Source organism: Monodelphis domestica, chromosome 5 (genome assembly GCF_027887165.1).
Source record: "Monodelphis domestica isolate mMonDom1 chromosome 5, mMonDom1.pri, whole genome shotgun sequence".
NCBI classification, from domain to species: domain Eukaryota; kingdom Metazoa; phylum Chordata; class Mammalia; order Didelphimorphia; family Didelphidae; genus Monodelphis; species Monodelphis domestica.
In genome coordinates this window covers 13615049-13630008 of record NC_077231.1, presented here as the reverse complement: position 1 = coordinate 13630008, position 14960 = coordinate 13615049, and the positions used below count along the sequence as shown (strand labels likewise).

Genomic DNA, 14960 nt, shown 5'->3' with positions numbered 1-14960 from the left:
CCATCACAGTGGCCCAATGACCAGAAAGCTGGTCTTGGAGTTAGGAAGTTCAAATCTAGCCTCTGGATAAGTCACTTTCGTATGACTTGGTTTCTTCATCTGGATAATGGGGATAACAATAACAGCACTGATTTCACAGGGTCAAATAGGATAAAGAACTTTGCTTCATACCTTAAAATGTTATGTAAACATTAACTACTTTTCTTGCCTTGTCAGAGGCTACTGAGAGAGTAACTCTATTTGAATTCAGTTGCTCTGACCCCAAACGCAGCGCCCTTTTCGCTGCACTAAGTTGGGTAGGGGACTCTCCCAGGAATAAGTCTATGATCCTGACAATTGCACTGAGTCAGAGAATTGGAAAGATTTCACAGAAGGTGCCTTTGTTGCTAAACCAGAGGGCAGAGCTGGTCAGACTGCAAAGGGACCTAAGGACCTCTCCTAATCATAGCCAGCCCCCCAAGGAGCAAGTGGGCCATTCTATGAGGCCTGGGAACCCAAGCCTGAGTTCATACTGCTAGCTGGTGGCAGGAATTGGACTAGAATCCAGACCTCTGGGCTCCTCAGCAGCTCTTCAGATTCCTGCAAGAATGTGGTGGGCACTAGGTACCCCCCCAGACACCCCTATATATATATATATATCTAGGAATATAAATTCCTAGAGAGCCCCCCCCCCCCCAGTCAACGATACATGAGGAATTCACCTTGCAGGGCTGGCATTTGGACACACATAGGATCCTCTACCTCCAGGCTTTGGATGTATTTACACTAGCCTTAAGATGCGGGTCTGAGCATGAGGGGATCCTTCTTGTTTACTTCTCTCCAGATCTTTCAAGAGTTCACCTATCCTGATGCCACAGGCTCTGTTTCAGGACTCCATCCCAGCCTTCAACTCCTCCCTCGTCTCTACCTTCTGGGTTCCCCGCCTTTCCTCAAGACTCCTTTGGAATCCTGTCCCACCCCAGCTACACTGCTCCCTAATCCTTTCCCTCTAAGATCCCCTTCCATTTCCTTTGCATCTGTCTTGTTGGTTTGGACCCAATTGTAAGCAAACATCTCCTTAAGTCATCTGGGAAATCCTTGAGGACACAGACTGTGTTTGGACATTCTCTGTATCCCCAGCACTTAGGATAGCATCGAGCTTAATAAATTTGTGTTGTCTTGCCAACACAGTTGACTTGTCAAGTCAAGTTGACAAGTCAAGACAGTTGACTTGCCCAAGGTCACCCAGGTAGTAGGTGACAGGGCTAGGATTCACACCCAGTTCACTTTCCCCTGCCCCAAGGGTCTTGTGGCCTCTGGCATGAGAATGGCCAAGCAATAACTAAGTGAAACTGGGGATGGTTAGCCTGGAAGACACAGGGCAGGGCTGGAAGGATGGAACCATGGTCCTGTCCTCCCCAGAGATGAGAACTGGTCAGTCACATCACGTGGGGGAGGTCAGAAGTAAGAGGCAACAGAGTTCCAAGAAGGCAGGTTTCAGCTCGATAGAAGCGGATCCTGGGCAACTGGGAGACCCAGTGGGGTCTGGAGACAGCTGGGGCTGGATTCTGAGTTCAAATCAGCCTCAGACACTTACTAGACACATCACTTAATTTCTGTCTCTCTGAGTTTTCTCAAATATCATTTGGGGATAGTAAAAGAATCTACACCACAGGCTTATGAGGTCCTTGTAAAATGATGAGCAAAGGCCCAGCAATGGTGTTGTGTAAACACTAGCTCTTTATTAGTGTTATCACTTGGGTCCTAGGGAGAGGGTCGGTTCTTCCTCCTGGAGAACTTCCCCCCCCAGGATAAAGGGCTACCAGAAGGATCGCTGAGGTCTTCTCTGCTTCTGAGGGTCTCAGCTTTTACAAACAGGGGAAGAATCAGGCAATGGTAAGGAAGAAGCAGTGGCTCACCTTGGGAAATGTCATCAGTGGCCATCTCTGTGCCTTGTGTCCCAGGCAGCTTCCCCAGGGGCACCCAGAGGAGATCCCTCCTCTCCCCACCCCCTCCCAGGATCCTGGGAGCACTGGAATCCCTGGCTTTGACCCAAGAGGGCTCATCTGGCTCTCTTGTGCTTCAGCATACAGCCTTCTCTGCCTAGAGCTTCCAGATGTCTTCATTGAAGAGGCTCAAGCCTCCATTTAAGTCTTCCTTTTGCCCCTGAAGTTCAGTTGTCCCACCTTTCTGACCTTGTGGACAGCCAGAGAGATGGGACCAGCCTCATCTTTTAGCACTCTCGCTCTCACTGCAGGTCCTTCTCCTGAGACTGGGCCTGCCAGCTCCTGGATTGTCGACACCGTGGCGGGGAAAGCCAGAAACCACCACAAGCCTCTGAAATTGTCAATTGAGTTTAATGCATCATAAAGAATTAAAACTACAGAAGCATATTTAAGACAAACACTTTTTTTCCTCTATGTGCACTATCCACAGGACAGTCCCCTTTTGCCAAACTGAACCAAAGCGGAAAAACCAAAACCCAAAGCAAAGCCTACGCACGACCAGTCCCAGGACTGCAGCACCAGTGGGACTGGCCGCACATATCCTGCCATCAGATCCCCCCAGAAGAAAGAAAAGACCGTGAAACCTGAACCAAAGGTCCTACTGCAAGCCCCCTTGTGATGCATATAAATATTGGCAAACAATCACCAACATAGTATAACAATGGCATTTCTTTAATCCACTTTGTTCGTCAATAAAAGAATATAAAAATCTTGTTCAACCCCAGTGTTAAGTGTATTAAAATAGATCTGTATCATACGTTCTGCACAGTTTCTCCCGGAATGGTGAAAATGGTCACAGGGCCCATGCGCTGTTCTCAGCTGACAGGTTAGTCAAGGCCAAGCCCCTGGCTTGAGGCTCCTGGGAGGGTCTCATGGGATATGGCACTGTGGGATCTGCAGAGGCAGAAGACCCATCCCGCATCTTGTCAAGAGGCCACATAGCTTATCTGAGTGGGTGGACATGATAAAATTTGGCAATGGCCAGGCAAAAGCTGATGAGTGCCAGGTCCATCTCAGGGTTGGCTTCAGAAGGCCCCAGGGCTGATCCTTAAACTCTCAGAATATTTGTGAAACATCTGAAGCTTCAGGGTTTTCCCATGGAAGCTTTGGCCACTAAATGTTTACTGGCCAAAGGACTCAGGGCTTCTGCAAAGCCTTGAAATGTTACAGCCCAATCCTCCTTTTCTCTTTCTTCCCTGATCCAGCCCACCCCAGCCTTAGAGAGTCTCTGGATCCCTTTAAGGGACTGCCTCTCTCCCCCAGAGGCAGATCAACCTTTGTCCTTGGCCAAAGAGCAGTGATGTCCCTGCAGAGAAAGATCAGCGATTTTTTTTCCTTCACATTAAATATCTTTGCAATAAAAACACAGTACAAAAATGTAAAAGTATTTTTTGGCATAGTGTCCATACTGGCAAGAAACGGAAAAAAATGGAATATTTATTGGCTCTTTCAAAGGAAAAACAACACCCCCCATCTAAGGCTTCAACCCCAAAGTCAAATGATTGAAAGCCCCCAAATCCTGCCGAAAAGCTCCAATGTCCGGTCTATGCTCCATCACGCCCCCAAACTCCAGAAGAAAAATACATCAATAGCAAAAGAAGTCAAAAGGACCTGCAAAAATGAAGGGGTTCACAGTCATAGCTCATTCCATGCTTCTGAAGGTCCTCACAGAGAAGTCTCAATGTCATTAGAAATGCTAACTTGGTGTCTGCTTGGCTTTTGAGGGGCCTTCAATGGAAATGCCAGCTATTCTCTGAAAGGATCCTGATAAAAGGGGCAGAGGATGTGTGGAGGGGTTTACTCTGCTGGTGTCCACACAATAATTATGAGCAGCTTCAACCCCAAATCCAACACCCACCCACCTGTGGTCTACAAAACCTGAGTCAAGGGGCACAACTCACTGATGATGGGTCTTCCCTTCACTGTGTAAGTCCCAGGAAAGGTTGCTCCCCAATTTCTCTTACCCCAGATGGTTCTAATGCCAACTACCTTACTAATAATCAACTAAGTCTTGTATTTTAAATTCTCTCCAAACTAAACCCCTATCAAGATGTCTGCACATCACTATGGTGGAAGATTTCCATGTGTCTATTCCTTCTTTCTTTCCTTTTTCCTTCCTTTCGTCCCTATAGTCCTTCCCTTCTTCCCTCTTTCTTCCATTTCTTGCTTCCTCCTTTTCTCCTTTTTTTCTCTTGTCCCTTCCCCTTTCTCTCTTGCCCCTCATTCCCCTCCCCTCCTTTCCTTCCTTCTCTTTTTTCATGACATCTTGACCAGAGGACAGAAGCAAACAGCCCTAGGTGACCAGAGGTCCACTAAGGAGCTGGCCCCTTAATGGGGGATATGTGACAGGTGGGTCTTTGTGTAGGCTCATTGTCTGGATGCCCACTCCCCAGTGCCCCTCACCCCATGGGGTCCACTCCTCACTGGGCCTCAGTTGTTTCCCTGGGCCTGCTGGAGGGCTGTGTGCATGGCCATTGTGGCGGAGGTGGAGGCTGGCTTGATCCAAGGCACAGCCAGTAGGGAGGAGGCAGAGGCAGTAGTGGTGGTCATGGTGACCTGAAGCATCTGCTCATTCTGTATCAACCGGAGGAGAGCCCGAAGCCGCTCCAGGGATGATTGGGCCCCCTTCCGCTGGGCGAGCAGGTTGGTCTTGAGCTCCAGGCATTTCTGTCCAAGGGGAACAGAGAGAAGATAAAGATGTCACCCTGCTTGGTGGCCTTCTCCTCCCCTTCTGTGCCTCAGTCTGGCCACTGTGGGATGGAGTTTGGAGCCCTCCCCTGGTCTGAAGGCAAAAAGACCCAGGCAGTAATTATGGTCTGTACAATGGCAGAGCCATTACCCACCTCACCCCCCCCCCCCAATAGATACCTGAGAAAAGCCCGCAGGAGGGGAAGGTGGGTATGGGAACCTGCTCTGCTGCTTTTTAGTGCCCCAATTTCCTCAACTGTCAAATAGAGGCTAATCTGCATGTAACCCATTTCCTGGGATTATTGCCCAGAAAGACCTTAGAGGTCTAGGAACAGGAGCTATTAAAACCTTTGTGCTGGAAGAGAAGCAGTTTGGTTTATCTAACAAACTGGAGTTGAGAAGTGAAGCAAACAACGCCCTTGACAGGCTGTCAGGCTGGGGGGACTGCCATTCCAGAGAGACACAGGTGAAATACAGACTAGCCTATGAGATGGGCTTTTACTTTGCCAAATGTAAAGTCCCGTGCTTGGGTTCAAAACTTCAATTGCTCAGAACAAGATGGAGGAAGGACTCAATGATACTTCCTACAAAAAAGATTCCGGGGTGTTTTCGTGGACTGAAAGCTTAATAAAAAGCAAAAAGCTACCACCATGATAAGCTATATTCCAGGATTCTAACTGATTATGGTCACCCCCCCTCTGCCTCTCGAAAGGGTAATTCCCAGAAACGTTTACTGTCTTTTCTAAACTTTGAGTTTGCCCCAAAGCAGTGCTCTGCACACAATAGATGCTCAGAAAATGTGGGATGAGTGACTAATATTTGGGCAATATCCTGGTATTAGACAGCATTCCACAAGGGCAGGGAGCATGTCCTAGCTAAAGCTTCCATCTTCCCTAGCACCATATGCAGGTATGTTATGTGTGTTTGCTAAATGGATGATTCATAAAGAGAGCCTGCGTTTGCCAACTTGGATCCCTGAGCCTGGAGCCCAGAGGGTGAAGGGCAGAGGCCAGCTAAGCACCTGTCCTGAGCTAGGCTAGGCAGAGCTGGGCTTATCTGGGCTGTCCCAAGCCTGTCCCAGAGCTCACCTTCACAGCTGTGCTCAGGAGCCGATCCTTCTCTTCCAGCTGTCTGTGCTCATTCTTTAGCTCGCTACCCCTCTTTAAGAGATTTCTCTTCTCTTCTTCTTTGACTAGGAGACAAGAAGACCCCACCCTGGGTCAGTCACAGGCTCCAGAGGCAGGCTGGGCTGGCAGGAGGCAACTGACCATCTCTGGACTTCCCCCAAATCTGAATGGCCAAGTCATAGAAATGATGAGACCTTTGGGTCAAGCTCCCACTCGCCTGGCCCTCAGGGCCTAAAGAACAGGAGCAGGGCTGAAACAGGCCCAAAACTTTGGATTAGGCGTCAGAGAACCTGGGCTCATCTAAGCTGGGATTCTTCAGGCCCATTATTCCATCCTAGAAACCTTAGTCTCCTCCCCTGTAAAATGGGGGTAGGTGGCCACTGCCCTAATCCTTCTGTCTCTGACTGCTGGGTTCAAAAGACTCAACAGGAAGATTACCAGGGTTTCCATAACACCCATTAGCCTTGTCCCTGCCTCCGGGGCCATCAGAAGGAATCAGCTTCTCCGGCCTCCTCTGCCCAGGGATGAGAGTATCAAAGGTCCATGCTTGGACCTTTGCTCTGCCCTCTCCTGCCCAGCTACGAGTGGGTGAAGATTGGGTTTATCTGTACCATGGTACCAGCCACCTGTCGCCAGATTCTCGAGAGGGCAGTGTGTGACCCACAGGGGTGGCGGGACCCCCCGAATGGGAGTCTGGGCTCCTGAGTCGGGCCTGGCTCCTATGCGTCCTACATGGGCCTCAACCACTCCTCTGTCCAAAGATGGCACAAAGCTCTGGGTAGGAGGGAGTTCTGGACACAGAAGGGGAGGTCTGGGTCTGGACTGAACTCCTAGTTCTGTCCTGGGATCTTGAGTAAGTAAGTTCCTTCCTTTCCCTAGGCCTCAGTTCTGTCTTCTGTATGGTGAAGGTCCCTGCCAGGTCTGGAGCCATGAGTCTTTTCCTCACTGTTCTAGCACTGTCCCAGCCAGAGTCCCTTCCTGTACCTCCTGGGAGATGGAGCCAGACCCAGCTGGGGCTACTCAGGGCCCCAGCAGGCAGGAGGCAGGGGCAGACCAGTCCCCAGATCTAGGGGCAATTACTTCTTCCCCCTGCCAGAGGCTCAATGATGTTCAGCCAGCCTGGTCAGCCTCCTACCTGTTTTGTGGGTGACGTAGGAGTGAACAATGGCCAGCATTCCTGTCCAGGGAACATTTTCATCTTTATTCAATACCTGAAAGAAAGATGGGAAGGAGCAGATGTGAGGACCTGGTCCAGGAGGGAACCCCAGGAGAGGAGGCCTGAGCAGGACAGCTTGTGGGACATTGGCAAGAGCCCACCTTCCCTGGCCCAGGAATTCGGAGCAGCCTACACAAATAGGTCCAGATGAGATTGGTGGTGAGATCCAATGCTCCTGCCACCCAGATCCCTGGACAGCTAATCTAGTCCTGAGCCAAGCCAGGCCAATCTGGCCTTGACTGAGAAGGTTGTTAACAAACTAGACAGCTCCAGGGGAAGTTGGCCCCAGGGAGGAAGGCTGGAGACCTGAGTGGACATAGAACACAGGCTATGGTTTTCCTGACTCAAGTCCTTGCTGCCCTCCCTGTGTATCCAGGGAGACAGAGGCCCTGGTTTATAGAGAAGGGGATGTCCATTCTTCCAGACAGCTCCAATGTTGGGAAGCAGTACTCAGTATCTACTGGGTGCCCGAGACACCGACACCCAAGAGACAGACATACAGAGAAAGAGATGGAGAGAGAAGAGATGGGGAGACAGGGAGAGACAGAGAAGTGAAGAGAGGAGAGAGAAGAGAGGAGAGAGCGGGACAGAAAGATAGAAAGAGAGAGAAGAGAAAGAGAGAGAGAGAGAGAGAGAGACACAGAGAGAGAGAGAGAGAGAGAGAGAGAGAGAGACAGAGACAGAGACAGAGACACACACACACCGAGAGAGAGAGAGAGAGAGAGAGAGAGAGAGAGAGAGAGGGAGAGAGACACAGAGAGAGAGAGAGAGAGAGAGGGAGAGAGACAGAGAGAGAGAGAGAGAGAGAGAGAGAGAGAGAGAGAGAGAGGGAGGGAGAGAGACAGAGAGAGAGAGAGAGAGAGACAGAGAGAGAGAGAGAGAGAGAGAGAGAGAGAGAGAGAGAGAGAGAGAGAGAGAGAGAGAGAGAGAGAAAGAATTCTTGGCATGATGTAGAACATAGTGAACAAAGGCCTAGAGATGGGAGAGAAACCCTGCATCCTGAGAATAGCTACTAAGGTTGTGCATGGAGGGGAATCCTTTGCCACAAGCTGGGAAAGGCTAGCCCAAATCTCTGTCCCTGTCCTCCTAGCTCCGCCCTCTGGTGCCAGGGCATGACCCTCTTCTCCACGACAGTCTTGAGTGTCCAGAGTCTTCTCTTCTCTAGGACCCCTCAGCCTAAAGCTGAGGAATTCCCTTAGGAATTTCTCTTCTGGATATGCTTTAGCCTGTGGATGCTCACGCCTGGGTCCAGCACTGCTATCTAGAGCCATTTGGAGAAATGGGCTCTCCCTGACTCCTTCCCCCAGTGTCCAGTGTTAGGCTCCTCCCCTGTCCTACCTGGGTACATCTCTCCTCTCCCTGCCCCTGACCAACCCTACCTTCTCTTGGCACTTGGGACACACCCAGACACCCTTGGGTGCAGTTTTGAGTGGGGGGTCGAGGCAGCTGAGGTGGTAGGCTCCTGGGCAGGTGCCACAAGGCTGCAGGTCGGTGCCTCTCTTACATATCTCACACACCTCCTCGTGGGGGATCTCATTCTGAAAAAGAGAGGAGGAAGGGTTGAGGCTAGAACGGGGCAGCAAGAGGAGGTGCTTCCAAGGCACGGGCTTGCTGTTTCCTGAGGCTGTGAGGAGAAGGGGCCAGATTGAGAGAACAAACCTCCCTTGCCCACAGCCCAGCTCCAGCCCCTGGTCACTGAAGGAGACAGATCTCGAGGTCTTGTGCCAAGTCTCAGGTCTGCCCCTTACTAAACCCATGACTGTGGAAGCTCAGATGGGAGCTGGTGAGGCTCCAGGCCAAACTCCTCATTGAGAAATAGAGGTGCACAGAGGTTCCATGGATGAGGGCAGGGCTGGCATTTGAAGTCGGGTCCTCTGGCTCCATCTCCAGGGTACCTAACATCCTAACCCCAGGAGCCTGTTTCCTCATCTGCAGTGCCCTTCCTCCTCAATTTCTCTGAAAGAGGCGGTGGACCCACTCAGAATAAAGATGTGCCCGGTGCCTTCCAGGCCCTGAAGTCCCAAAGTTCCTTCTCCCACTAGCTAATGCTGCCCTCAGCCTCTCCAGGTAGAGGTCCATTGGATTTTGGAGCTGAAGAACACAAGCCAGAGAGGCAGGGATCCTAGGCAAATCATTTTTCTCCCCTGAGCCCTAATTTCTCCTTCTGTACAATGGAACTCACAGGACTGAGCTGGAACTGCCTTTAGGGATCATCCCGTTCCACTCCTTTACAGAGGAGGAAACTGAGGCCTGTCAGGGGGAATGATGGAATGATTTGCTGAAGTCAGGAGGTGAGAGAATTTGGACTTCCAACCTAGCACTTTGACCCTGTAGGGTGCCGGCTAGTGGAAGGTCAGGACATTGCCATTCTTCAGCCAGAGGAGCCGAGATCCTTCTGTGGCCTCTGACTACCAGCTGGCACTCGGAAGTCCAGGGGAGCCGAGAGGAGGAACTGAGGCTCATAGAGTTTGAGGGACTTGCCCAAGGTCACACAGCCAGCCAGTGTCTAGGAACCAGCTCGCCCCACACACGGCTGTGGGCTCCCCACATCCATTACTGATTCCCATGATGGATGTCCAGGGACCCCGAGCTGACTCTTGGTATCTGAAATGCAGAGCCCAAAGCCTTGAAAAGTTCCCAGAATGATGGGAGAGTCCTGCCATGGCTCCAGCTGTCTATTTGTTGAGGCAAGGAACTAGGCACAGGCATTTTAGAGGGATTTTAAAGGACAAAGGATGAGCCAAGAAGGCTTTCCTGCTTCTGACCATTGCTTGGAAATACAAATATACAGAAATGAAAACCCAGAGCCTCCATGTCTCAGTAATGAGGGACCTCCATGCCCTCCCTCTAGTCTGCCCCATAGATGAACGATGTTCCCACTCTCAGGTATCACACAATCTACCTGGGGACCACTCCGAGTGGATGCCCACCTCTCCTGAGGCTGTCCACGGCATTGGAAAGTGTTTCCCAGAATTATGCCTGCCTCACCCAAAGCTCAACTCCCTGAACACTCACCAACCAAAGCTGAACTCAAATGGGTCCCTGCTATCCCCCACCTGATGAGGAGCAGCCTGTTCCCAAACACCAAGCCCCCAAGGTATACTCTCGTTCTCTCTCTCTGTCTCTGTCCGTGTGTCTGCCTGTGTCTCTGTCTGTGTGTCTGTTTGTCTGTCTCTGTCTGTCTGTGTGTCTCTCTCTGTGTCTGTCTGTCTGTCTGTCTCTATCTGTCTCTCTCTGTCTCTGTCTGTCTGTCTCTCACACACACTCACACAAGGGTGATTCACATTGGGTAACACATACCTTCCAGCACGGATCCTCATTTGCTAATGCATGGAAGAAGGGCAGAGAATAGTTAGTGGAGAATGAAGACGTTAGTGAGGTGAAGTTCTCAGAAGGCAAGGCCTGAGCAGGGAGGGAAAAGGCAGGGGATGGAGCACATCCACCTTGAGCTCAGGCCCAGGTAAGCAATGGATGGTATGTGCAGGGACACCGCAGTGAAAGTAGGGAGCGTCCTGGCCCAAAGACGACCACAAGAGCTTCTCACCTGCCCACCCTTCATTTAAGTAATAGAGGACATGAGGCCCAGAGAGGGTGGTGATTGGGCTGGTGTTCCATTGTGAGAGATCAAGAATCTGGCCTTGGAGGTGACCAGTTCAAAACCCAGGAACCCGACAAGGTCAGTGGAAGCTCCTCTCTCAAGCTCCTTTGGCACAGGTGGCCAGGATGTCCAGGTATTGCCAGCTCCCCACTGAGCCTCAGGCCTTTATCTATTGTGTTGGACTGGCAGGGCAAGGGGGACAAGGCAGGCAGGGAGAACAATTTGAGAACTGTAAATGCTACTCTAAACAACAAAGTCAAGAGATGCGGATGGCAGTGGGAGATGGCAGGAGAGGAGAAGCAGGGGAGACAACTGGTTAAAGGGATTGGAAATCTTTAGGGGCTTGGCTTACATTCTTGCAATGACTCAGCATGCTGCCAAGTGCACCAGTCTGACCAGAAAACAGGTCCCACCAGGCCCCATCCTTCATGCACTCAGGGACCAGGGACAGGCCACTCACCTCTTGTGGACAGGAACAAAGGGCTGTTTAGGTAGTTGGATGCCAGGCGTTTCCTCTGCAGAGGAGAAAGCCTGCATGATTACCCCTGGCTACTCCAAGAGCTGGCCCCTCCAAAATTCTTCTTTGTCCCCAGCTCCTCCTCACCCATGGAGAGGCACCCAGGAGCATCCCTCAATCTGGCTCCTTTGACTTTAAACTGAGGGCTTATCCCATTGCTCCAGAAATGTCTAGACAGACCTTCTTCCCTTCCCACCTGCTCTGCCAAGACTTGAGGAAGATCTTGGATGGCAAAGGGCTTGGGCAAAGCCAGGGATCAGAGTTTGGGTTCTGGGCAAGCCACAAAGAGAATCTGGGCTTCCCCCCATCATTTTGCAGATCTCTCCCCCCCTCCCCCAAGAAGCAACTCCAGCCTAGCCACCAGAGATGGTAGAGTCCTGAGTTAATGCCAAGACATCCACTGGCTAGATGCATACCATGCATGTGCCTGTTATAGTGGAAAGAACTTGGTGCAGAGTCAGAGTCTGGGTTCAACTCCGACTTTCCCTGGACAAGTCATTTAACAGCAATGATTTCAGTTATATCTTCTGTAAAATGAGAAGGTGGGACTCTAATCTCCGAGGACCCTTTCAGGAAACTGAGGAACTGGGTGGTACCTAAATGGTACCTAGGGTCCCAGATATTGTCATCACCACAGGTGGGATTTGAGTGCAGCACCCTGTCCAGGATACTTAGCTGGACTTTTTGGGGTTCTCTAGGAGGAGTCACTTCATATTGCCAGCCTGAAGGGGTCTTGGGGTATGGGGACAGGGAGAGGACTTAAACCCAGGCAGGGCCATTTCTAGGACATTGCCAGGGTCCTCCTTGGCTACCACCTCCCGATGCCCAATATAGAGACACTCGCTCACCTCGGTCTCCAGGAGGCCACTATATGCTGGGTTTGCTGTACTTCTCCTTTTCCTTTCCTGACGTTTGCTCTGGATTTCTGGAAGGGCACAGATAGAAAATGCCCACCCTGTGATATGGCATGGTATCATCCCAAGGACCACTCTCCATATCCTTCTGGCTGTATCTGTTTTCTTTTCCTAACATTGTCACAATCTTTTCTGAGACTCCACTGTCCATGGATATTCAAGGCACCAAGAAGCAGCAGTTGGCAGGAATTCCCCAGTATAGCCTGAGGTCTCAAGCTAAACCAAGTCTCTAGGGGGCAGTCACCAAGGCCTGGGTATAAGCAACTGGAACAGACCTTAGAAGGCAGCTAGGCTTCTCTTCCTTATTTGCAGGAATCCCCTCTGTGGCACTCCTGAGGTGATCAGCCAGCTAATCTCTACCTGAATAACTCCGGCGATGGAGAGCTCACTACATCACAAAGCCACTCAAATCTAATTCCAAAACTAGCCTCTGTAGCTTTCTCCTACTTTTCCTTATTCTTCCTTTTGGGGCCAAGAAGAACAAGACTACCCTCTCCTCATCAGGATAACTTCCAATTCTTGAAGGTACTTCTTGATACCATTGGCTCATCAAATTTTATACACACACACACACACACACACAATTATGTGCTATTTGTAAATCAAGTAGCATAATATCTGGCACATAGTGGGTGCTTAATAAATATTTTTTCCTCTTTCTTTTCTTTCCCATTGTCTTTTCCAACCATAATCTTTGCTTTGAGCGCTTTGGGCTCTCACCTTCTAGAGCTGTCTATATTAGTCTTATCCATTCTTTTCCTAATTCCTTGAAATCTAGCTCCTGACTTCAGTCCTCCCCAAAGTTATCAAGATCCCTTTCTATTGAAATTTTCCCGCTCCTCCTCCCTGACAGCTCCTCCCTGCTGTAGGCTCTCTCCTCCAATGACTTCATGCCCTATCCCCTTCACCATGCCCATAACCCAGATACATGGACCTTATTACTCTTTTCCATGCTCCATAGCCTTATCTCACTCACATTCACAGGGCACCTCTGGGCCTAGATCTCCCAGCTGAAATCTAATCAATGTCAGATTTTATTTAAACAATCTCCTTCTCATCTTCATCACGATTATTTCCCTTTGCATCTTTGACATTTAATTTTTTTAAAAATATTTTTGCTTTTCCAAATATCTCCCAATTATATTAAAAAAAATTTTTTAACACTCATTAAAATAAACAACCCTACCTTCTATTTTAGAATTAATACTGTGTATAGGTTCTAAGGCAGTAGAGTGGTAAGGGCTAGGCAGTGGGGGTCAAGTGACTTGTCCAGGGTCATCAGCTGTGAAGTGTCTGAGAACAGATTTGAACCCAGGACCTTCTGTCTCTGGACCTGGCTTTCCATTCACTGAGCCACCCAGCTGCCCACTTTAACAGTCATTTTTAAAAATGTTGAGTTCCAAATTCTTCAACTCCCTTCTGTCACTTCTCCATCCCTTGAGAAGGTAGGCAATATAACATCAATTCAGATAAAACATAAAATTCTGTTCTGGAGCTGTCCAGGGAAGTTCATCCATTCTTGGGCTGACTTTGTCTTTATAGTTTTAGTATCCTTTTCCTGATCCCTGTGAATTCTCGGGACTAGAGCTACCTCTGCCTTCACTCTCTACTAAGGCAGTATGCATCTTCTCTGAGGATCCTTAGACTCTTAGAAAGTTACCCCAAACTGAGGAGTCAAAAATCCATCCTAGTCCTACTGCTGGCCACCCTTCCAAGGGCAGCCAGAATCTGATTTTAATATAATTAGAGAAGGCTTCACGAAATAAAAATTCAATGAAACAGATAATGTTCATTTTGTTTTCTAAGTTCTTAGCCTAGAAAACTGGGGATTAGGTGACCTGCCCACCATCTTCCGGCTCGTGCCTACCAAAGGCACGGCTCCTTCTATTTCTCTTTTCCTGAATACTCAAGGGCAACAATCATCCTTCTCTAAGATTCATGTCATTTCTATTTGAACTACTGCCTTCTTGTTGGTAAGCTTTAGGGGGATGGGAACAAGGCCTCTGGGCTCTTTCTTCACATCTGGAAGAATCAAGGGGACTAAGGAAAGCAAAGAAATGATTAAGAGACAGACAGACAGATAGAGAGGGAGACAGAGAGTGGCAACCAGAGAGAGAGGAAGAGATAGATAGAGAAAAGAAGGGAGGAGAAAGGGAGCTCATGAGAGAGAGAAAAAAGTCATAAGGAAGGGAGGGAAGGAGACAGAGCTCTAGTGAATGTCCAACCACTCAAGCCTGCCATCACTATGATACCAATTAATCCATCAACAAGCATTTACTGGAGCAATGTGGCCCATTTCCCAAGATTTCTTTCCAGATGTTCTTTCTTAAATCCCCCCCCCCCCCAAAGATCATTTCTGTCTTAACAATCACTCTGTGCTTCTCCTGGTTTTCCTCGCCTAAATGTGTCTCCCAACCATCCTCACTCCCCTCCATGGATCCACATCCTCCCTGGACTGGGTCCCATCCTGCCAGGTATCAGGAACTTCAGTGAGGCCAAATTCACTTCCTTTTGATCTTGCTGGTCCCCCATACTTCGTGTAACAATTGTTGTGTGGACAGGTGAGGCGGTCCATGTTCTCGGCATCCGTCCTAGGGGACATCCCTCCCCTCAATTACGGAGCGTCTCTCCCAACAGTGGAATCTAGTTTGATGGGTAACCATTGACAGTCACCTGCCTCTCTTTCCTTTTCACCTTCAGTCTCTTCTTATTAAGTCAGGAAAATGGCAGATCACTGCCTCCTCCTCAGTCCTTGCCCTGCAATTTTCGATTCTTAACCATATCCCACCTTCAGACGTCTGCTCCCCTAACCTTCCTTCCCCTCTCGCCTTCCACAGGCAGCAGTGATGAAAATGACACCGTGTGGTACCCCAAGGCTGTCTATTTCTTGCCTCCTTCTTCCTGGCCATGCCCCT

At 49.6% G+C, this 14960-nt stretch overlaps 1 protein-coding gene across 6 annotated transcripts in view; it reads right to left on the bottom strand.

The window, feature by feature from the left end:
• Positions 1-2317: 2317 nt before the first annotated feature.
• The window catches only part of PHF21B (PHD finger protein 21B), a 116912-nt gene continuing 104269 nt past the window's right edge, over positions 2318-14960 (bottom strand). For 2 of the 6 annotated variants that reach the window (XM_056797637.1, XM_056797638.1), the window contains exons 7-13: positions 11980-12056; positions 11075-11129; positions 10317-10339; positions 8396-8554; positions 6936-7011; positions 5762-5865; positions 2318-4652 (exon numbers count right to left, since the gene is read on the bottom strand). In XM_056797637.1, the coding sequence (XP_056653615.1) occupies positions 4416-4652; positions 5762-5865; positions 6936-7011; positions 8396-8554; positions 10317-10339; positions 11075-11129; positions 11980-12056 (731 nt within the window). In that variant the 3' untranslated portion in view covers positions 2318-4415. The remainder of the gene's footprint in view (positions 4653-5761; positions 5866-6935; positions 7012-8395; positions 8555-10316; positions 10340-11074; positions 11130-11979; positions 12057-14960) is intronic. The other 4 variants (XM_056797635.1, XM_056797636.1, XM_056797639.1 and 1 more) reach the window with 4 other exon arrangements.